A 23,886-nucleotide genomic window follows, 5' to 3' on the forward strand; every position below is an offset into this window, starting at 1 on the left:
GTCCTTTTTGCGCTGAAGCATATAAATGTGTATAACATGAAATAAGTTAACACATTACTTCCAGGTTTTGCGTTATCTGCTAATTCTTATGTGATTAGCCGTCAGTATAAATTTGTAAGATACGAATGTTGCCATTCGTATTACAAGAAAGCAGCAGTGTGAAAGAAGATAGTTCATGTCATAAACAAATGGCCATAGTATATACTTACTTTTATACAAATATCGTAACTGTTAGTACTCTAAGTCTAGTACTGCTTTCGGAATCAAATATTTCGGACATGTATATATATATATATGTTTAGAAACAGGTTTGGAGCAGTACCAGAAACATATTCACAAATTTTTTGAAAAGTTTATTTATCCTAAGTGATATACAAAACAACCATCTCTTTTATAACTGTTATAATTCCCCTATAATAATACAGAAAATTCTGTCGTAATTTTCAATATCTTTTTATTAATTATCTCCATCAATTGGATACCTTCGTATCAGTACAATTCATTTTAACCAGCTATGTTAAAATTATGCACATCTGCAAATCAGTATTAAAATATTACAATTTCATATTTTACAGTATTCGTCCTCTAGCTCCCTCTAAAACAGGTTTTTTTTATTTTTGCTTATATAATCACACAATTATCCGTTATATGACAATGTGCAGGGGAGATGAAAAGCTTTTTTATGTCAAAAAGTAGTGGTTACCTGCTGAGCCAAATCAAGGTGCAAGTCAGTCTGACTGTAACAAAGCCTCTTGTATATTCGATTTGCATACCAATTCTTGGCCACGAAATTCACATCTGCATTACCTAGCCGGTTTTGTTTGGTATGCTTCTTACACAGTTGGCTCTAATCTCAATTATTAAGATCTGTACATACTAAGATCTAGGAATGTTAATATTACAAGAAACCACAATAATTTATTATAATACAGCCTGCTGTACACCAGATGACTCGAGGCAGTACAAGACACGCCCTATCTTACTTTCTTAAACAATGAACGGAATCACATAATTCTGAAAGGATTTATAAAGTATTTCCTTTATTGGAAAAAATGAATATGAGAGGGAGGATGACGATGGTAAGGGCAGGGACTACTTCAATTAGATAAAACTCAAAAATACATTTCTAGTTTGGTATGCCTTTGAAGACTGTCAATTGATTTCAATAAGAACAAAAATTTATCATTATTTTTCTTTTTAGGTCATTCTAAAAAAGATTGAGATTATAACGATTATTAAGACAACGTGATTATAAATTTATTATCAGTTTTATAAAAGAAAAATCTGATGGAACCGACAATCAAAAATCTTAGAAATAAAAAAAGAAAAGATTCATTTTTATGCAATTATAATAGGACTTCAAAATATACCACTGCTCCATGGCTGGGTTGTTGTCCCAATATGTTTTTTTTTTTTTTGATTTCAAAAAGTTGTCAATCAGAGATATTTGTTTCGATTCCAATTACTTATAAGCTATATAAGGCTCAATCTCCTGGTTTAGAATACATTGTTAGTGGAAACTATCACATGTTGACGCAGATGTAGAATCGAAATTGCATTTAAAATATACTTATCCTAATACTTACAACTATACGACACGTACTTAAATCAATTACATTCATACAAAGCAGCCCCATGCCCCACCTGCGACAGATTTGATTTAAAGAAATGTTCTGTACAAGGATATACAATAAGTCTTCTTACACTGACAACGAATGAACTGAACTGATAAATATCAAACTATATATCGAATGATACCGCCCAACTATGGAGCCGCCGTATCCTGTATTACGATTTGCAACTACGTTAGCTTTTAACATAGTCTGGAGACAATGTCAACAATGATTGAGCCCCTGCGCCTTCCACCTGATACAAAGTGGGCACCATATTCTTTCCATTCTGCTATCCTACGCCATTTTACATGTTACTATCAATATGTTAAAATACAAATATCACTCACACGATATTCTCTCGCACCTCGCATACATACAATTTTAAAATAATTATTATAATCGCGGGTATTTTAATTATTATTGTAAATAATCGAGGACTGGTGATTAGTTATTCGTTTCCCTAGTGGTGTAAGTACGCTCACGCTAAGGTCAATGGTACGTACAGTAGGTGAGGTATGCTTTCAGGATCAAGGACACGGGGTGATAGATGAAATTTTGTCGTGTATCCGCTATTCATCGTCTTCTTTATACTCTTCTTCACTGTCGCTTTTTACAGCATTTACTGGATTTGCTACAACTGGTGCGCCGTCCTTTATTTTCTTTTTGTACGCAGTCATTTCCTAAATAATACAGACATCATATTATACCTTTTTGCGAAAATGTTACAAGTAATTCTAATATTAAAATTTCCTTTAACATTAACCCTTTGCACTTGAAGCAATTTGAATTCCAAAATCGAGACATTTGTTTCAACCCAGATCATTTTTGTTCTATGTAATCTTTTTTACATTGTGCACATCAAGTTGAACCTGTTCTCTTATATAACAGTTGAGCTTTTTACAATTTATAAAATACAGACAAATTTAATAATGATAAAACTGTTTTGAATAATGGTATGGCAATTTTTAGTGGCGCCTCAGACTCGCCATTCGAGTGCAAAGGGTTAACACATACAATGCTACGTTTTTCGACAGCAACAAAATCATATTTATATCGTAGAAACCACTGAAATTTCTAGTAGCAATAAAACATTCTAGGGTTCTAACAATTGTGATGTATTGTTAACGTTACGATATATCAGTGTAGTTAACGGTAAAAACATTGTCGTGTAATTTCGAAAAATACCATACCTTTTCATATCGAGCTTTGTCTTTCTCTGCCATAGCCTCATACTTCGATTTGGTTTCAGGATCTGCATCGGACCACTTCTTGCCTAGTTCCTTAGCAATATCTCCTACACCAAACTCGGGATTCAGCATCTTAACCTTTCCACGCTCATCATTACAGAACCAGAAGAAGGCTGACCTGAAACATACAATGACGTGCAATGTTTAAACAAGTAATTTACATTGTACATTAATTCATATGTAGATATTTTTATATCATTTAGATACGAAGAATTGTGTCTATCTGATAGACACATTGAAAACTATTTATATTAAGCACGTCCGTTTTGATTACATCGTTCAGCAAGTACTTTCTATCAGAACAAGTACTTACAGTGACCTCTTCGGAGCATTATGATCTTTGATGTGTTTGCGTTTCTTGCCTCTGCCTTTACTTTCGCCTTTGGGTGGTGTGTAATTCTGCATTTCAGTATCATATCTCTTCTTGTCCTTTTCTGCCATTTCATGGAAACGTTTCTTCTCCTTATCTGACATAGTCTAGAAACACAAGATACATCAAATTAGTCTTATAATAAATGATGGGTCATTCCACGCGAAGTCAGATACTTTTCGGGTTTTGTTCAATTTGAATAGGTTGTAGTGTTTAGTGACATGAGAACGTGGCCCACAAAGGATTTTTCGAAATCTTAAAAATTATTTGTTTTAAAGACATCTAAAACAATTAACCTCTTTTACAATTAACCGATGAAAATCAGTTTCTGGGTGCTTATAATGAAAACATAAGATTATCTATTAAAATCATTTCAGTTGGAGACAATTGTTCTCCAGCATTTACTTTGCAACTCTTTGAAACAAATGCAATTTTACAATAGCTTAGACAAATTTGAAAAAATGGGAATATAGGCCCAAGAATCCGCTTTACGGATTAATTTTTAAAAATACAAGCACTTTAACATTGGCGAAATGGAAATTTCAAATAACTGGAAACTTTAAATGATTTCCATGCTATTAATTTTAAAAAGTGTCAGTATTTTTAACAATTACTCCGTAAAGAAGACTCTTGGGATTATACCCTCAATTTTTGTCAAATTCTTTCATATGTCCCTGTTATTGTAAAATTGCATTTGTTTCAAAGAATTGCAAAATAAATTGTGAGAAACATTTTTTTTCAACTGAAATAATTTTTATTAGATACTTTTATGTTTTTACTATACGGTAAGCACCGAAAAACTCGGGTTTGTTAATTCAACTGTTATAATTTAATGAAAAAAGGCTGACACCTTATTATAGACGTCTGTGAAACCAAAAAATTTTTAAGATTTCGAAAAATCCTTTGAGTTGCGTATATATGTTACTAAAGGTTACAACAATGCCCGATTTCGTGTGAAATGACCCTTATGCTTAATATAAGAAATATCACGTACACAAAAGTTTACGATTGTTCAATTTTCGTTAAATAAACCAGCGATTTCCAAACTGGGAGGCTTATACTTGTAAAATAAACTTTCATAACATAACATTGAATTTCAATGAGGATTTCTCTTAAAGGAGGGCGGAATAACAAAGTTTGGAAACCACTGAAACAAACTATAACATATTTATGCGAATTTCTTGAAAATATAAAAATATTATTACACATTTTTTGTTTTTGAAATAAAGGAAACCTATATATTGCATGGGAATACTTCGTATGTAATAAATTATGTAAATATTAGTAAGCCGAGAACAAAAGTGAATTGAATAACTTATATTTATTTATGTGTAGCACATACATATTTGTATTGGTTCGAATATGTGCAATACACATAAATATCAGTCTCTTGATCTCTGTAGAATTTTCTGATCACTTCATGTTTGTATTTGAGGTAAATAATATTGCATAATACTCGTCTTGTGTTGCGATTATCAATAGAATCAAAGTGTATTTTTACCGTCTTTGTTGTGCCATGATTGCTTATAAAATTGATTATCGTTGGATATCGGAGATTGATAGTGTGTTAGTGGATTCGTAATAAACGAACTTGGAGTTGGTTTTCAAACGATGAGTCGGGGAGGTACGGGAAGGGAGAGACATTGGTTCGGCAGGGTAGGTCGATAAAGGTGGAGTGAAGCGTAGACGCAATCTGAAAACGGTTGAAGTTCATTTTACACACTATTTTGTTATAAAAGTGTCAATCTGTTTGGATAATAAGATACCACACTTTTATGCATTCATATAACAAAAAATGTATAAGGCGAGAAACTGAGTAAATTATTATACAAAATATTCCATCAGGTGCAAAAAATAAAATCAATATCGTATTGAATTAAATAAAATTTTGTTTACCTCACTATACAACAATGCATTCCTGCATATTATGAATAGGAAAAATTCACAGTGTTTCATTACCTCATTTTGAATACGTAAACTAACTTTAAGGTACTTTCATATTGTTAAAATTATATTATAGGTATATTTGTAACATGATAAAAGTACTAATGAAGACGCTAATCGTTTGATCAATGCCTGCTTTTGTGAGTCATGTTACAAAGCCTTAGACTTTCATTGATAATACACGAGATTTTCGCTTGTACTTAACTGTGAAAGTACAATTATTATTATTATTTTTCCCGACATGTTATAATATTCCTGCTTAAAATAAATTTATTATTAAGTCATTACACAATTGTTATAATACTACGCTATTTTAAGGTTCCATAAAAGAGTCCTACTGAAATAAATCGAAAAATAGAGAATTCTTTGAAAAGGAGTACGTTTGTGATGATACATAATTTTTGCGTATTAAGTAGAATAAAACGTATTCAGCTACCTTGCTTTCCGCGTGTTCCCATTTTCATTTAAAGGAACATCACTAAAATACAGTCAGGGTCAAAGAATAAAGTGGAGGTTTTATTCGATTACTTCACTGTTTCCTTTCTCTTTTATTTCAAGAACGCACGGCGAATTATATTGGAAAATAAAACGTCCCACGAGAAATCACTCTGAAAGTGATGGAGATTATTGCATATTTCAAAATAGTACGGTATTATTATTCTTGGCAGAGAATATCGAAACAAAATTGTTAATGTAATCGTTGAACTTCTACTCTATGCATCACTTGTAATTCAGAGAATGAAATACAGTTGATAATATTGAATGGAAGTAATTAAAACAAGAAATAAATATTCTTATTGCTTCGGCGAAGATAACAATGAGATCTACTAACTAAAAAGTGAAAATAATACAAATAAGACACCACATTAACGATTTGTCTCTTTCATAGAAATGTCTTCGTGTAAATATGCACTTCCTTAGTTAATTTTTGTGATTGCATATTTCGAAATTACATGTTCACATTAACCCTCTGGTGCATGGGCTAAGTTTGCGGGACCCATGACGAAAATTAGTTCTTGTAGCTAACTACAATCAGGAAGAACAATTTTTATCTGGACATTGCGAGGAGCTCTATTCATCCGTGTCACTATAGAGCCACTATAAGAATAATTTTTGGTGGTAATAGCAAACTGAATTTTCCAAAATGATCTGAAAACGTGCATTCGGCGGGGAAGCATTTCACGATAAGGTCGGGCTAAAAGTTTGCAGCTGCTCAAGCTAACATTTCGCCACGATAACTGGAAGGTCAACGCCTTTAATCCTTCTAAGGACCATGTGGCCCCTGGAGTCCATAAGAAAAGTACGCAGCAGAAAGTATCTCCCACCCTTTTTCGAGGAGTTGGATGGCCAGATGTTAGTGTGGCACCTGTTCATAATGACGACGTTGTTTCACATTTCCAAGTTCTTTCTCCGAAAAATATGTCCGACGTTTTCTTTTTCAACCGTCTTGCTGCTTCACGACACACGCATCTGTTATACGCGAGTACTTATCGCTAGACTGCAGATGCATATGCAAATCCGCACATTTGCTATCCAAATAACAAAAAGTAGCACCAACCCTTTGCACGAGAAGCGTTTTTAACACCAGAATAACCAGACATCTCATCCGACTTAAGATATTTCCGTTTTACAGTGGAGTGCTTCATTAAAAAAATGGATTGCTTCATTTAAAAAAAATAGTACAACAATGTACCCTAATTCGTTTTAAAACTTGGATCTTCTACTTTCTTCATTCGTCGTTCATTTTGATCTAAGATACTTTTACATGATGCAGCGACTGGGAAAAACTGAAGACATTTCTCTGATCAAAAATATTTCAAATTGAAACACCTATGAAAATGTTGAGAAATTTTTCTCGTGACTGAAACCATCGTATATTTCGAAATTAAAGCTTCTCTTTTACAACGAATGTTTAAAACTTGATCTACGATTTTTTTCTAGTCGATTTATTGAGCTTTGAATGGAAGATATACTGCCATCTTTGCGATAATATAAGGTACAGCGTGTACGTCTTGAACGATCAAACTTGTTCCCCATTTCTTAGCTGCAAAACAGCCAAAAAAAAAATCGTAAATTAAGTTTTAAGCAGTCGCTATATAGAGGAAACTGTAATCTTCATATCAGTAATAGATTCATTAAGAAAAGATATTTGTATGTGTTTTTATAGATGATTCTATTTGGAGCATTCGGCTTCGACCAAAGCGTCTGCAGATTCTCACCTGCTGTATCATGTGAAAATATTCTAGCAAAAAATGAACGATGATCTGCAAAAGTATAAAGAATCCAAACTTTAAAATGAGTCCAAGTTTATTGTTGTAGTATTATTTTTCGCAAAATTATAACAGTTCAAACATAGGGTTTATTATATTTCACTTCTTGGATTTACTGCATATAATTGTCTTTCGTTTTGTGCATACGACATTGAACGTACAGTGGATAACAAAATGATAATTACACTAAGATTTATACATTTTTATAAATGAAAAATTTATCAATATAACTGATAACTATCTAAGAAATAATAGCAATTTAATATTTTGCAATAGTTACAGATTTCAAGGAAATACTGATCTACAAAACGTATTTTTCAAATTTTCGATATAGTCCCACATCTACAATTCTACAATTCATTCACAGAATTGTTCATTCTACAATTCCGATCAATTGTAATTTTTGAAGAAATTTTGTTTCACATCCTGTAGTAAACTAATTGCTCTAGCTTCCCAAAAGAGTTCAAATCGCATAGTACAATATTAAAAAAATGTATCGTCTTTTTTAGAGCGTCGGAATATTAATTCGAGTAACTGTATATGATTCGTCGGTCCATAATATTTTTTTTCAGAAGTCATGTGTTTTTAATACATGTATTTCATAAAATTGGATACGCTTTTTCAAATTTACTTTACTTACATATGGAAATTTTCTTGTAAGACGACCATGTCTTTCCATACCGTGTAATAGTCTTCTAATAGTTTGCGCAGACGGAACTTCTTTACCTTCTTCTATTAACTTTGCTCGTATTTTTTCTGACATTATGTGTGCAAAGGCTATCGAAATATTTTTGATTCTCGTGTCCGTACGATTAAAAGCGAGTCTCGGACGCCCTGATCTAGCTAGTACAGAAACTCGTCCGTCTTTCTTATACGCAGTTACAATTCTGAAAATGGCAGCCGGCGTTTTCTCAAAACGTTTCGCAATTTTTCGGTACGAGTCACCATTTTTGTGCATCTCAATAACTATTCTCCGTTCCTCAGTAGTCAACTGCTTGAATTTTCGCATTTTTTTCTATAATAAAATCAAATAATCTAACTAGAACACTGTTACTGAACAATGTTATAGATTCCGACATTTTCAACAACTTTTTCCATTTCACAATATAAAGGGGTTGCTTTTAGTTTTCGAGATATTCGCAAAAACCTATTGCTAATACTGTATTGAATTTTCCGTATTCTTGCACTCTTTTTTTTGTAAACACGCTGCGTTTATATACGGTGAGCTTTCAATTTTGAAAGACTGCTCCTGGATTTTCGTGTGCGTGGTCGGCCCCTCCACGACCTAACCACAACTCATTCTATTCACTTGATTTTTCCATTACTAGTTCAAATTCTGGATGACAGCTACAATAATAATGCAAAGATTATACGAATAGAATGAAAATAAAATCCAAGAGCAGTCTTTAAAAATTGAAAGCTCACCTTGTATATGTATGACCAGAGTGCGACCCTGTTTTCTCTCTCATCTCCGCAGCGTGTTTACAAAAAAAGAAGTAAACAGACGCCGCGCCGAAGCAAGCTTACGTTGCCACGGAGCGTGCAAGAATACGGAAAATTCAATACATATTAGCAATAGTTTCTTGCGAATATCTCGAGAACTAAATGCCAGCCCCCTATATGTGAAAAGGAAAAGTTGTTTAAAATGTATAGCTGTATAACATATTTAAATTTCATCAAAATCGAAGAGGAAACTCTATCTAAATAATTACCATTTTCGCACGTATCTTGCTTTGAAATGTTTGAATACAATTATGTTAGTAAGATTTTATGAATGTACACGAAAAATAATGCACTTGTACATGCACTTATACTTTGATAAACTGTCGTTAATACACTTTTGGAATGGTTATTCCCGTGTCACAACAGAAAGAACGCGTTTGATGTTAATACCTCAACAAACTTAGCAAGACTGAAATAGTCACAATGCATAAGAAGACCGTGCCTCATGTAAACATCAACACAATTTCTTCGGTCGATTTGCCACAGCCGCACTGTAGCCAGAATGGACCAAAACTGGTCGACTTTTCCTCCCCTCCTTTTCCCCTTCCACTAACCCATTCCAGCACCATGAGCATGCTCCAACATCCCCCACTAAGACCGTAGACTCGTCACGTATTAATCTGGTTATCAGAGAAGGGGTAAACTGTATTCCCCTCGATTTCCTCATCTGGCGTGCGCGGTAATGTTTTCATACCGTACGAACTGCGTATGTATTTACTTACTTTTATTATCCACTGTATGCACTAGCACCATATTTTTAGAAATTTATCTAACACTAAAACTACGAAGTGATAAATGCAACTGATGTATATTGCTTTGTAATAAGACTGCATCTATTCAGACTTCATAATATTTATTCCAGTATGTGCTTCTAATACGAGCTTTAATAAAGAAGATCATTCGAAAATCTCTGATAAAAACATTTTGACAATTTCAGTAAGGAAATGTTCACCAACTGTGTATTCTGTTATTTTGAAAATATCGTCAAATATTATTGAAGAAAAGACAAATGCTTAGATGAAAAATTATGAGATTTATGTGTTGCTTTCAAAAAACATGCAAAATTTTTAAATTTGATGTACATATCAAATCTGGACACGTCGATTTTGATGAAATTTCTGTGAGAGGCAGTTTGGGAAAAGTATTTGGTGTGTATTTTTTTGGCTATTGAAAGGGTGAAAACAGTTCTTAAACTTGATGATTTTCATCGCTCAACTTTTACGACGGTTTTCACTCTTTCAAGACGGATAATGGCCGAAAAAATACGTATCAAATATCTTTTCGGAAACCACTTCTCACAGAAATATTATCAAAATCGATGTGTTCAGATTTGATGCATTCCCCTTTACATTTCTTCATGTTTTTTTAATGTAGCAGTGTAGCACAGTAACAAAATAACGAAATCAGTAATGGGTGAAAATTACATGAAACCTTGAATCTGAAAAATCTGAAAATTCCACTATTTAGGGTGGTAAGACCAGAAAAAATCGAAAGTTGAAAAATGAAGACCACACTACTGTATATTTCAAGAGAAGTTATGCTGCTAACATACTCAAATAATTTTTAAAACTTTATTACATAATATTTTCTGTAGCAATGTGCCTTACACGTTGCATTTTTGCTATTATTAAAAGTAGTCAACATCTAGCAATAATGAGTAATTACATATTATATATCGTTGGTATTTAACGCGGTGTTAGAGGAAAGTTCTACGTCAATCACCGATGGCTGACGCACAATGAATGTGTTAATAACAAATACATATATGTATACCTGACGTTCATAGTTTTCTTGTTACGTAGTTTTCTTAAATTCTTATGTGACTAAAATAAATAGAAAATTACACAGGAAAATAGTGTCTGTCTTGTTTTGAGCTAATCGAACCGTTTGATCGATGAGATTAATTTTTCTGCTTGTTATAAATGTAAAATATTTATTAGGACTCTCTCTCTCTCTCTCTCTCGAGTCGTTATTAAAAAAGAAATTAAGAGGTTGTAGAAATAATTCTTAATAATTCAACTGGAGACGATTAGTTCCTTAAATTTCAAATTTTCTTCTTATTCAACAAATAACTCTCTTACTTAATTGTGTCCTAGTACAATCCTAGTAAAATTTTTGTTATCTCAATTTTACCTGTCTTTCACTTTGTAAGTGTTCATAATTGAAAATTCGTCGAGATAAAAGGTTAAAAATTTTTAAAATTGAATATTTGACAGCCTCTTTCTTGCATGTTATAATTAGACTGCAGATCTTTAGGCAAAATTCAAATTCCCCGTATCTGTTACAAAGTAGTACGACCAAATAAAAACAGTTCTTCATTTAATAATGGTAATAAGCTGCTGATACAATATTTATAATCTTTAATTTGTCAGGTTTGCCAATTCTACAATCCGCGTAACTGCATTTGGTAACAATGGAATTAAGATCTTCTTTCTTTCACTTATTTATACCACAAATGCATAAAATCCGCAGTCTGGATATAATTATAATAATTTCTCGCGTGTAATAATTGTGTCTACGAAAAAATACTAGAAGTATGAACATCGAAGTATGGATCAAGTTAATTTAAACAGTAGACGACGAATTAAAATGGTTTCGTTGTCATAATCTTTTATGTTGTGGAGAATCTCACCTCTCTCTCTCTCTCTCTCTCTCTCTCTTTCAGAAATGTAAATATTGCATAAATACTGCAGCTAGCAGATAAGGTAATCTGCAAACTAATACCATTTCAACGAACAAGGCTAGAAGCCACTGTTATGTTCTAAAATACGCTGAATGAACTAATTACAGGAAAATTGCATTTGCCGGGTTTAAATAATACATTGACAAGTGAGCATGTGTATAAGTAGAATGATAACGTGATTGCTTACCTTCCACCTCATTGCACACTTTTTGGAGAACTCCCTGAAAACTATCTTCTCCTCGGGATGTTTCTTTTTGTGCTCCTGACGACATGTCTGCACGAAGAACGCGTACGCTGTCATCCGTCCCCTAGGCTTCGAATCCTTTCCCCTTGGCATATTGTCTCGCTGTTGCAAGCCTTGAGCGTTATTCTGCTGAAGATTATTTTGTTGCTGCGTTAACTGTAGCTGGTGCTGCAATCGAACAAACGACCAAATTATTAACGTGACCAACAACTCTGCGTAAACGACATCTCGAAAACAACTTCAACGTCCGTTCTCAGTGAAACAATGGAACAAAGGGACAAGACGTGGTCAGTATACCTTTCTCTACGAAAATACCGTCACGTTGGTGCCAAATATACAACCTACAAACATGTTCGAACTTTACCAAATTCCCACTATTATATCAATCAACTTGGTCATCATTTTGAGTGTTTAAAACTGTTAACGTTTAGTTAGTCTCCATATTATGTCTGGGACACGGTCATCGTATAAACGAAGAAACACATTGTTTTAGGTAAAGAATAGTAAGAAGACACAATAGAAAACTGTCCATCAGAAATGGAACAAAGGTACTCAACAGTAAAACAGTAACGATGCTGAACGTGTTTTCTGTGGCCATTTGTTCCCCGAATCCACAGAGAGATAAATTCGGTGTTTAAAATGTCAAGTTTAAGCCTGCGTACATGTGCCGGATATGAAGACAAAGACTCTGAACACCGTGAAACCTTATTCTCCAGTTCAAATTACTTTGCTGTATTCTCTGTTCAACTTAATTAATATCTTGTATTATTTCTAGACGTATCAATAATTAGAATGGTCTCAAGTAATTGTGTTTAGGCATCTCGTGCTGTAGCCACTGTGATTATTTTACTTTGTTACGTTTAAATATTCTTCTCTTCATCTTTATAAACTGTTACGAACTTAGCTGTTGCTTTGTTGCAACGTGTTGTGCAGTGTACAGAAAATATATCAAATCCACTGTAGTACAACTTTCTTGCAGTCTTTTGAGAAGCAGTCTGGCAGACAAAATCTTATTAACTTTAAGTTGAATAAAAGGATTGAAATACAAGGTTAAACAATCTGTAGCAAAATAGAATTGTAGAGAAAATACTTAATCTTGATAAACTACATAGTTGAAAAATTGCAAGTTGTTAGATACCAAGAGCTTCCTTTTAAATGTGTATAAATAATAAACAATCAGACATCTTAAAAAAGATTTCTCTGGTGAATTGTGTTTTCTGCACATAATTCAAATAGTTCCCTTTCGTTTTTGTGTTCCGCCTGCAATATTTACTCGTGCGTGCACTAAATTCATTTTTAACAATCCTCTAGGGTGCTATCTAAGTCTGCTCCCAAGCCATTGACACTCGAGACTTATTGCTCAATCGCACAAAGTATACCTGGGCTTCTCGTTATCCTGAGCAAACATTTCTTATTACTTTCTTTATATTTTAGTTTTATAGTATTTAATGTTATTTTTATACTTGATTGTAGTACTTAAAAATCAGTTTTCCATAATAAACAGGAACATTGATGCAGTAGGATATAAAGATATCACCACCTATGTCTCTGCATAAATCGATAACGTCGTCCTACGATAATTACATAAGGCTGTTATTCAAAGCTATTTTGAAGTAGTGCAAAATTAATGTGTCGAACACATAGAGGACATTAAGGGCAGTTACTTGTGAAATATAAAAAAATCTGCCAAACTCGAAGACGTAGGTTGCAGATTAAAGTGTATGACCTAAAAATAATCAAAATTGTGTAATTTTTTAGTGGACATGATCAACGAAACTTTATACTGCACGTGATGCTTGAACTAGACCTTGACATCTGGCAGCAATGCAAGATCTTCGCGGACGTGCACGAACAGTATGCATACTCTTAAATTAAATATCTTTGGATTTTGAGTACAGCTCGCACCACGTCCAATGACGTGGAACAACTTTCTCGCCGAGGGGTTGGGCATTAGCTGCACATCTAAATTATTTATAGCCCTTTTGAATCAAAAAGAAAGATTGTTTAATTACTTTAATATAGTGGTAAAGTAATCCCATAATTTTAAAAAGCTTCGTTCGATACATTGCCTAAAATCAATTCATAAAGACTCGTTGAGACTCGAAGAAAGAATCAGGACAAGAGTGGACAAATTTATTCAATAATTTTGTTGCAAACTTTTCGAAAAGAAAATATACGTGCATCACTTTATGTCAAGAGTTAAAGCGTATGCAAAATTAATCAGTGTTGTGCAATATGCAATTCATTTAATCGGAAATATTTCAGAATAAAGGAGAAAGAATTAACTAATTTTATAACTCGTAATTTTGCAAATACATATAAGTTTAACTCTTCTACTGTAACTGAAACCTAGTTGCACCAGTTAAATAATTATTGTGTTTTAACAGAGATGCATGGAACTATTGTATTATCAGAGTGCAGAATTATAAGAAATTTTTTTATAAATTCAATGTTCACAATTGGCAAACTGGCAGATCTTTCAATATTCAATATTCACAAATTGGAGACGATCGAACAGATTAGAAGATGCGCAGTACGAGAATTACAATATTTGCAGCGTAGAAGTCTATTGTATAAAGGGCGTCTCACATCGGAGTAGCCATGAAATTCCACGACTTCCCTTGAACTTTATAAAAAATTGCGTCAGACAAAGGTTGAACTATATTTAAATCCTAACTCTCATAAATCGTTTTATATAACTTTCATATATTATATCAGAATTTTTCATCTACACATCCTTTATGAGGATATGAACAATATCTTCTATTTCTTTTTTTAAATAATACTTTTTAGGCACGTTTTATTAAGAAAAATTATAACAAGTCCGAAAGACAAAAGAATATCGAGAAATGCAAATGAAATATTTGCAAAATTGTTACAATTTGAACACAGAATCTTCAGAACCAAATTCTATTACTAATGAAATCCTGATTTTCCATGCGAAGCGTTATGTACAACATTAAGATATTACGGCATGAGTGCATGGCGTGCAGGTATTTTATAATGCGTATGTAGATTGATATTAAATGTGTATGCAAAGCACGTCTGAACTACATTCGTGTGCACATGTACTCGTCTAAATAAATCTGCAATTTTTAAATAAGTTCAAACATAAAATCAAAAAGTATTTCACATAATCATGTTAATCTACAGCAGTGTTATTAAACATTTTATAGAACTGATTGCGTTAAATAAAGGCAGCGTCGATTATAGAATTATATAATAACTCCTTTCTCTTAAACAATTAACGATTTCGCTATTTACTATGGTGAGAAACTGTTTATTATTTATATTGCTTCATATTATATTTATATCAATGACTTGTGCGTTATATGTATCACTTGTAATTGTATTGTGTTCATATTGAAAATAATATAAAAATCGTAAGCCATTAAATTGTTCACAAATACCACCGATTGAACACGTTGGTCCTCGCCTAAACACCGAAAGGGTTAACACAGCATAATGCTCAGTGTTCGTGTATGAACGAAAGTAATTTGGAATTTAGGTATTATGCTAAACATATGATATTATCTGCTGGATGCAAGAAGTACATCAATGAACTAAAACTCTTTGTTCTCACTGTGTACGAGCAGAGAGTATTGCAAAAGAAATAAAGCCCAAGAATCTATTACCTCACTCTTGATTGAATAAACATGAGGTTTGTAATCATGAAAATAAGCAATTTTTCAATGAGTAGATCTAACATTCAAACTGATTTTTTAAACGACAATTTCTCTCTACAAACAATCCGTGTTCTGTAACGTTTTAATAACTATACCTAATGTAGATATTTTGAATTGAAATATATCACTTTTGTTCGGATTAATGAAAACTGAAATTGCGATTTGGTTTTGAAACTTTCTGCATTAACTGTTTAATCATAAACAGTGATTTGACAGTGATTACTCGTGTACTAACAAATAATTTCTTTTCATAAATGCTTATCGGAATTCCAATATGAAATACACGTTATAAATACGTTGTTGTAGCGAATGTATTAACACTTTGTAGAAATGTAATATATAAACACGTTTTCTCTGATGTTTGAACAACGATAATTTCAGTAATTTAAATATAGCTTCATCAGAGGGCAGACTTTACAAAATCATCGAGATTCGGACTCATCAAGTTCGATTAAATCTGGTGGATGTAGATAAAATTAGATCGCATGTTAGCAGCTAACGAACGATCAGATAGAAATTGGATGTCTAGATCTTAGATATAGAATTTCATTGAACTATCATACACACGCGAGCTAAATCGTGAAAAACGAAAAGCAAATAAGAGATTAAATACAACAATAATTTACAGTAAAAGAGGAAACAAAATAATTTTGAAACTTATAATTTTCTAAATAATTTAGTGATGCTAAAACATTATCATCATTTTTGCTATTCCATAAACTTCTAAATGAAACAAATATATTGCAATTTTAATTGTAAATATAAATATTTAATTGTAAACTTTTATAGTAGCTTATAAAAATAAGAAGTATTGCATAAGCATTTACTATTCAGATCTACTTTTATTAGCCTAATTTGACAACGAACATCTGCTAGCATTTCGCAAACTCCATTTTACCGTTCCAGTTTTTTTTTAATCTATTCGGAAATAGGAATTACTGTATTCTATTGCAGAAGATTAAAATCAAAATGGAATTCCGCAATGAACAAAAATTTCGTATAATAAGAATGCAAATTCGCAATTTGCCAGTTAACTCAGTTGTGCGCATCATCTCTGTTTTATGCGGTGACTAATGAATTCTTCCTCATTGTTTTCATGTTTGAGAATGCTAATAAAGAGAATGATTAATTATAGATTTTGAAAGAAAAGTTTTATATTAATTATTTTATTAATTCTCTGCAATTATGAATATTCTGTAGGACGAAGCGATTGCTTATACATATCGTCGTACTTTAAAATGATATATTTTGAAACAACAATTACGTTGCACTGCTAACTCGAAGATTGTAACGATAAATTAATTTAAAAATTTAAATATTTACATTAACGAAATTCATGGTGTGATAAAAAGGCGTGCAATTATTTTTCTATATGTACATTTATATAAAGAAAACTTTAAATAGAAAAGTGATATAATATCTCTTTTGCTTTCAATTTAATGAATACAATAATGAAATATTAAAAATGAGAATGTGCTTGAAGACACGCAGTTTATGTTCTCAAATTGATTCTCTGAAGATAGAAATATTGTCTGTGAAAGGAAAGTATAAAATTGCAAATTAACATAATTATATTTTCTAAGACAAACACTTCGAACCACTGCACAAACTAATTAAACTCAACAGAATTAATTAAAATCAAAGAAATCAATAACTCGAAATAAATGAAGAACTGATATAGATTTATACATCGGTGTTATCTTGCAATTTAAAAAGTAATCTCTTTATACAATTTTGCTTTAACTCTTGAATCTTGTACAAGTCCATGAAACTTAATCGTTCTCGGAATCAATTGAAATGAACTGTTCGAACGTCAGTCTACGAGCACAAAAGGAAACACACGCATTCAGGAATAGTTTCAACGCATGGTTGATTCCTATAAACGATTGCTACATTTCTTTTGTGTTCCAAGCGTTATTCGCGTATGCTTAAAATATCCTACAATTAAGGAACACGTTATAATATTGCTTAATTTGTTGCACGCTGGAAAATTAAATAAAAGCTATTTTCAAAATACTGAAATAATTGAAAATTCAGATCTGTCAATATGTTGTCTGTTCCCCCATTTTTTAAAAATTTCTTTCAACCATTTTATTTACAGTTAACATTATATGGTTATCATTTAATAATTTTTAATACGTATGCGGAGAAACATATGAGTTTATCCAATCACAAATTAATATAAAGTTTTTAAAGAATGCTGACTTTGTCCATATTTTGGATTAAATTAATGGAAATATTTGTTGCTATTGAAACATTAATTACTACCTTTAACTGTTTGAATAAAGAAACGTTCACATTTATAGTCCCTACATTGAGCAATTTATTTACTAAAACGTAGATTTGATCGTCAAGTTGAAATATAATATTAAACTTTCAAATTGAAATTGATTTCATACATTTAGTTGAATTTGATATCCATTTATCATTTGGCTTGATTAATTTTGAATGACTACATACGATCATGATTGAACATACCAATTAATAAAGTATGCAATTTCACGAGAAGTAAACAGTTACAGAAGAAAACGTTTGTGTTAGAAATTTCTGAGAAAACACTGAGAATTTGCCCAGTATCCTAGATTCTTTAGGAACAGAGGAATTTCTTGAAAACCTAACTAAAGAAAAAATAAACAGAAAAATGTGTACACAGTGAATCGTGTAAATTTTGATTCCTGAAAATTATAAGCTTCGATACAACAAAGTACAACGCACAATAATACATTTCTGAAAAATATCAAAAGTTAGACATTTACGAAAAATCGATTGGTTTCACTTCAGAGAAGCTTAAACTTTAAATTCTTCATTACTCGAGTGAATATTTAAACGTCCGATAGAAAAACGTATTAAATTATCCAAACAAAGTTAAATAATACCTTCATATTTAGCAGCAAGTAACGTAATCCTCAGAAAATGGAACATTATTAAAAAGTTTAAATACTCTTTGTTTGAAAAGTTGAACGGAAATTTGATCAGTCTACAATTATTTGGAAAATTTTGCCTCCTCATTTAGAAATTAATTAAATTGCTTAAGAAGAAAATTAAGAGTAGAAAAAAGGAAGAGAAAAACCCAGCGGAATTTTTCAAAAAATTCTTACACCGCTGAAAACGTGTACACGTGGAGGAACACGAGTCTGGCCTCTTCCATTTACCTCTATCACCATAATCTTGAATTTTCGGACCACTTTCCGACTTTCTCTTCGTCTGATAGATACGGACTTCAATCTTAACTTTCATTTCAGTCCCGCTTTTAATATTGCTCCAAATACATTTTCGATACTCTTTGATATACGATATACATATAAGCTTTTTAATATGAGAGCAAATACGGAAAACTCAACAAAAATTGGAAGAGTTTATAGGAAAAGACTAAAAAAAATTTGCTAAACACATTCAAATATTTTATGAATTTTTGTGAACTTCCTAACGTAATATTTATGTCCATAAACTTTAATTCTAATCGAATATTCCGTATCAATGATTACCAATCGCTTTTTTCGAACTTAATCATCACATGCAAGACAAATGTTTAAAATATTTCAAAAGACAATTTCTGTTTATATGCCTATATATCTGACCCTTGTTTCCATAAAACCTGATAATATATCAGTTAATCAGTAACTCTAACATTCTCTTTCAATTTCAGATTTGCCAAATTGCGTCTCGAAAATACGACTGTTTACACTGGCTTCCTATTTGTATACCATTCGGTCGATATTCTGGTTCGTGTAAATGCAAAAAATGTTGTGACCAAGAACTTGTACCGAAATACAAAATACAACTACTGTACCGATATTTTCCGATTACATCCAGATAGCCATTGCCGAAACAGAGATGTGTACCAGACCTGTACATAAATTATCTGATGTAACATATTAAAATACATGAAGTAAACAGAAAACATTGGAATATATAAAATAAATGGAAAATAGAAAATATTTCAAATAAATGTAAAGTAACAGTACTTGAAGTAAACAAAATGTGAAAACAAATTTAAATAAACGCGTAATGTTTCAAACTTTCGGTTCTTTTCATTAATAATTAACTATACCGCATGTTATATTATGTATTTTAAGATATAGAACATTTCCATTTTCTTGTAAAGTATTGAATTTTATACTTTGTAAAACTACCGGCTAAATACAGTTATAATGAATTTAATTTCGTAAATTAATATATGAAATGTGTATGCAACGACAAAATTACAGAATAATTCAAAAGCGAACCGTTTTAGCAGAATGGCCGAGATATAATTAATCAAAATTCTGTGAATTTTCATTAAATACAAAGATCGACATTGTGAAATAAATTACTATTTTGCGAATATTGCCCAGATCTGGTATGTCTCGGTTTCTTTCTATTGTTGCAACTAATTTTATCCTAGCGTTAAATAATTCATATTTTGTTCCACGAGATAATATTGTAAATCATTAGATAATTCGAATTGCATACATAATATCGTGACACTAGTAGTTAAGGTGCAAAAAATCAGGAAAACATGGAATGTATAATATGTCTAAAAATATCCAGTCGCTATTAAACACAAAACAGTTTCTAATTTCTTAAACATTCATTTCGGTATTACAAGGGTGAAATAAAACCCAATTTTTTTGGTACGATGTTTTTTTCCTCGCAATTCCGCGCTCATAAAACATCTGGTCCTTTTATCGGCAAAAAATTGACCCAGGTGCGATTTCAGGTCATCCATCATTAGTGAAAGTTTATTGCTTGAATAAAAAAAATTGGGTTTTATTGCACCTGAAAATACCGAAATTATTTTCTTGCCAACTCAATAGTTTATATGTTTCTCAAATACTCGGAGAGTTCCTTAATTTCGTTGGAAATAGAATAAAAGGAATCGCTGAACAACAAATTTCTAGTTTGTGTACCCCTCTGAATAAAATAAACGATCGTTGATTGTAGACAATTTTCATTTACAGTCATGAAAGAGAACTGCACGAACAGAAATGCCTTAAATTGAATTTTCAGGCAGCCAGAAACCCTGGGAAATAAAATTCTTTCTTCTTCACCGGAGGTAAAACATACCCCTTTCATAGCAAATAGGGAGACTATTGATCGAAACTTTTGTATCTAATTACGAAGGACTGAATTACTGGTCGTAAAATGAATATATCCGCGCATTTATAATCACCGTGCAAGTTAATGAAATTTCTTCTTTCCTTTTCAGAAACAAAAGCAATTCTAAAAGACTCTTTATCAAAATTTCCATTGTTCGCTGTGCACGAGTAAAACGTAAATTGATACGATCAAATAAGTTGTGGCTGGATTCAAGAAATTAATATCGGAATACATATCTAACCGTGAGAGACTAAAAACGAGTAGACAAAATATTACATTGAATATTTCAAGTTATTGAAAGAAATAATTTTTGAGTAGTATTAATATTTCGACAGTGCTGTAAATATTTAGACAACAATACAATCATTATTTCTGAAGTCGATACTTCGAATTAATATAACAACCGGGCAGTAAGAATACATTACACCATATTGTAGAATAATCTACAAATAGAAACCGAAGAGCTGTTTGTTTCCTTATGTAAAATTGTTTAAATATTGCTAGAACAATTGACAAATGCGGCTAAACTTCTAAATCTTCTTATTTAAATAACTTTACGTAATAAACAATCAGTTTTTTAATTTTGGCTGTTTGTATAGTACACAGCAATATGGTGCAAAATATTTTTATTACTCGCTGTATATTTGTTCAAAATATATAAATTAAAATTGTACCGTTGTCAAAACATTTTACAGAATGTTTGTTAATGCGTACGACGGGTCACAGTTAAACTTCGAGCCACAAAAACGTAGGAAAACCCAAACGATGCTGAATGGCTAAAACCGTTATTTTCACAAAATTTCAGGTTCCAGGTAGAATCGAGCACAAAAGAAAGGACAGCGTAACGGCTTTCGAATGGTTTGAATTTTCATGGAAGCGACGCGACAACGTTCGATTTTCATAAGGAATTTACGCAGAGACGGAAAAGTTGGCGTCAATTTTTAATAACAACCGAACAAGAGACGTGAACGGCGTGATCGAAAAAAGGAAGGGAACCGGGCCCAGCGCGGCAAGAGCCGCTGTACGAACGTACATACGAAGAAGGCCGCACGAAACCCGGAATCAATAGCGGACAACGGTCGGTGGGGCAAGGGACGCGAGTCAGGATGAAACGCAGACGGTCGTGCGAAAGCAGCCACGATAGAATCGGTTATTAAGATTTTCTGAACGCTGAAGAACCGATCAACGCCGACTACTGTAAAAATTACAACAGCAACAAAATTATATTCGCTGGAACAATAATTTACTATGAAAAATATCAATTTCGAAAGGAATGCTCCATGAAATTCCATTCAGATATTATTCGATATTTACGTTAGAATAGCACCAGGACACCCGGAAAGGTCGATTCCTTCAGAATGTCGCGACAGAAATGGTTTCCTCTAACCCTAGGCAAGCAAGGTTAAACGAGTGTAAATATTTCACGAAAATGTATCACAGAAACGGTTTCAAATGTGTATAATAAGAGGTCTTTTTTCAAACCGTAATATAATCTTACCAACATCTGCAAATCTGAATGAGTAATTACGATTGTAAAGTTATTTCCTTATTTTTGTTATAAAAAAATACTTTCATCAATCTCGGTTGGTGATTTTCGAACCGAAAGTGTAGCGTCTGCACGTAAACCAAGCACATCGCTAAACATTTTTTCTTAAAACGTAGAAAATCAAAGCATATATATATATATGTATATATTCAATTTCGAGTAAATGCTAAAAAGTAGTGAATATATGCATTAATCTACGCAAAGAAACAATAAATCATGAATAAGTAAAAACCACGATGTGGTACTAGTTTAGGAGCCTCGTGGTCCATTGCTAGAAATATTTCTAATATGCAAGACGCGACAGTGCCGATCCCGGTTCTTCACTCGAAATGCAAAGAGGCGTAATCCTGCTTCGGTTCTTCCGTAACCGAAAAAAAAATAATACAGTGTACGGACAAGAGGTAAGAAAAGACAGAGCGAAATGAAGAAAAAGAAGGAGAAAATAAAAGTGAAAAGCAGGCAAGAACGAGAAATGAAGAAGCATATAAAAAAAGGGGGTCGATCGTGGTCGCAACATACCGAGGACATAACGGGGGGCGTGGACGTTTGTGTGGTAATGGGCGAGAGGTGCTGCTGTTGTTGGCCCTGCAATTGCTGATGCAGGTTGTTCTGTCCGGCGTCCATAACTCCACCTGGGTACCACCACTGTACGCCAGGCGGTGGTGCGGAAGGTGTACCTGGTACACCTCCGCCTGATCCGGGCCCCGTTCCTAATCTATAATCATAGCCTCCCCTCATGCAGGAGCCAACCGGCGTAGACGTCGAGACGGGATTCGACTGCGTGCCCGTGGTGGCTGGGTTCTGAAAGCTGGAGGCCATCTTGTAGGAGAAAAGCTGCTGGGTAGCGGCAGCTGTACTTCTAACGATATCCTGATGATGTTGCTGCTGTTGGGCTTGCTGTTGCTGCGACAGCTGCTGCTGTTGGTTCATCAGGTGTTGGTGTAAATTTTGTTGTTGTTGCTGCTGCTGCTGTTGTTGCTGTTGTTGTTGTTCGGCCGATACAGTATTTAAACCTGAAGACCACCAGGCGGTACCACCGGAGGCATCCTCGCGGCTTCCTGGGCTTGCTGTGCCCCAGCCACCGGCTACGCGGTGGTGTTCCGACATATCGTACACGCGGACGATCTGTCTGTCACTTCGGCCTCGTTTGCCGAACCGTCCCACCGACAACGAAAAGAAGAAGGACGCACGAAGAAAATTACACGACTCACGCACTCACACCACCAACACGCATACGCTCTTCTGTCTCCCTCGTACAGGACATACAGGCACGCACACGTTGCGCGCGCGCGTAAGCACGCACGCACTCTCGCTCACTCGCTCTCTCTCACAAGGTGTATACGCGGACACCCCACATGCATGTATACGGGCACGGTACCCTCACATTCGCACGGAGTCTTGTTCGTGGCCGTCGTCGTGTGTATCGCGACACGCACCGCACGCGCTACCGTGTGTTCTCTTTCTTTCTTTCTCTTTCTCTCTCTCTCTCTCTTTCTTTCTCTCTCTCACTGTCGTCACACCACGTTTCTCTTGTCCAGCCGGCGCACTACACGATCACTACTAGTACTCCTGGTAGCACAGGCGGCTTCATACACGCTTTTTCCACGATGTATAGGAGAAGGTCCTCGTGAATACGTACGTTATACTTGGGATGCGGTCTCCTCGACGCTACGCTCAACCGTTCGTTAGCTCCGTGAGTAG

General features: G+C 33.5%; 1 protein-coding gene across 2 annotated transcripts; it reads right to left on the reverse strand.

Moving 5' to 3' along the window:
• Window positions 1-437: 437 nt before the first annotated feature.
• Window positions 438-23,886, reverse strand: LOC143213534 (high mobility group protein DSP1). 2 transcript variants are annotated; one of them, XM_076433477.1, is made up of 6 exons: window positions 22,705-23,886; window positions 19,351-19,407; window positions 11,818-12,042; window positions 3,174-3,337; window positions 2,804-2,978; window positions 438-2,293 (listed from the first exon to the last, which is right to left on the reverse strand). In XM_076433477.1, exons 1-6 carry the CDS (start codon window positions 23,290-23,292, stop codon window positions 2,183-2,185), a joined length of 1,320 nt encoding a protein of 439 aa, XP_076289592.1. In that variant the 5' UTR covers window positions 23,293-23,886; the 3' UTR covers window positions 438-2,182. The 2 variants fall into 2 exon arrangements, with proteins under 2 accessions (XP_076289592.1, XP_076289591.1); XM_076433476.1 differs by lacking the exon at window positions 19,351-19,407 and having other exon boundaries at window positions 22,705-23,335.

Source organism: Lasioglossum baleicum, chromosome 11 (genome assembly GCF_051020765.1).
Source record: "Lasioglossum baleicum chromosome 11, iyLasBale1, whole genome shotgun sequence".
Taxonomy (NCBI): domain Eukaryota; kingdom Metazoa; phylum Arthropoda; class Insecta; order Hymenoptera; family Halictidae; genus Lasioglossum; species Lasioglossum baleicum.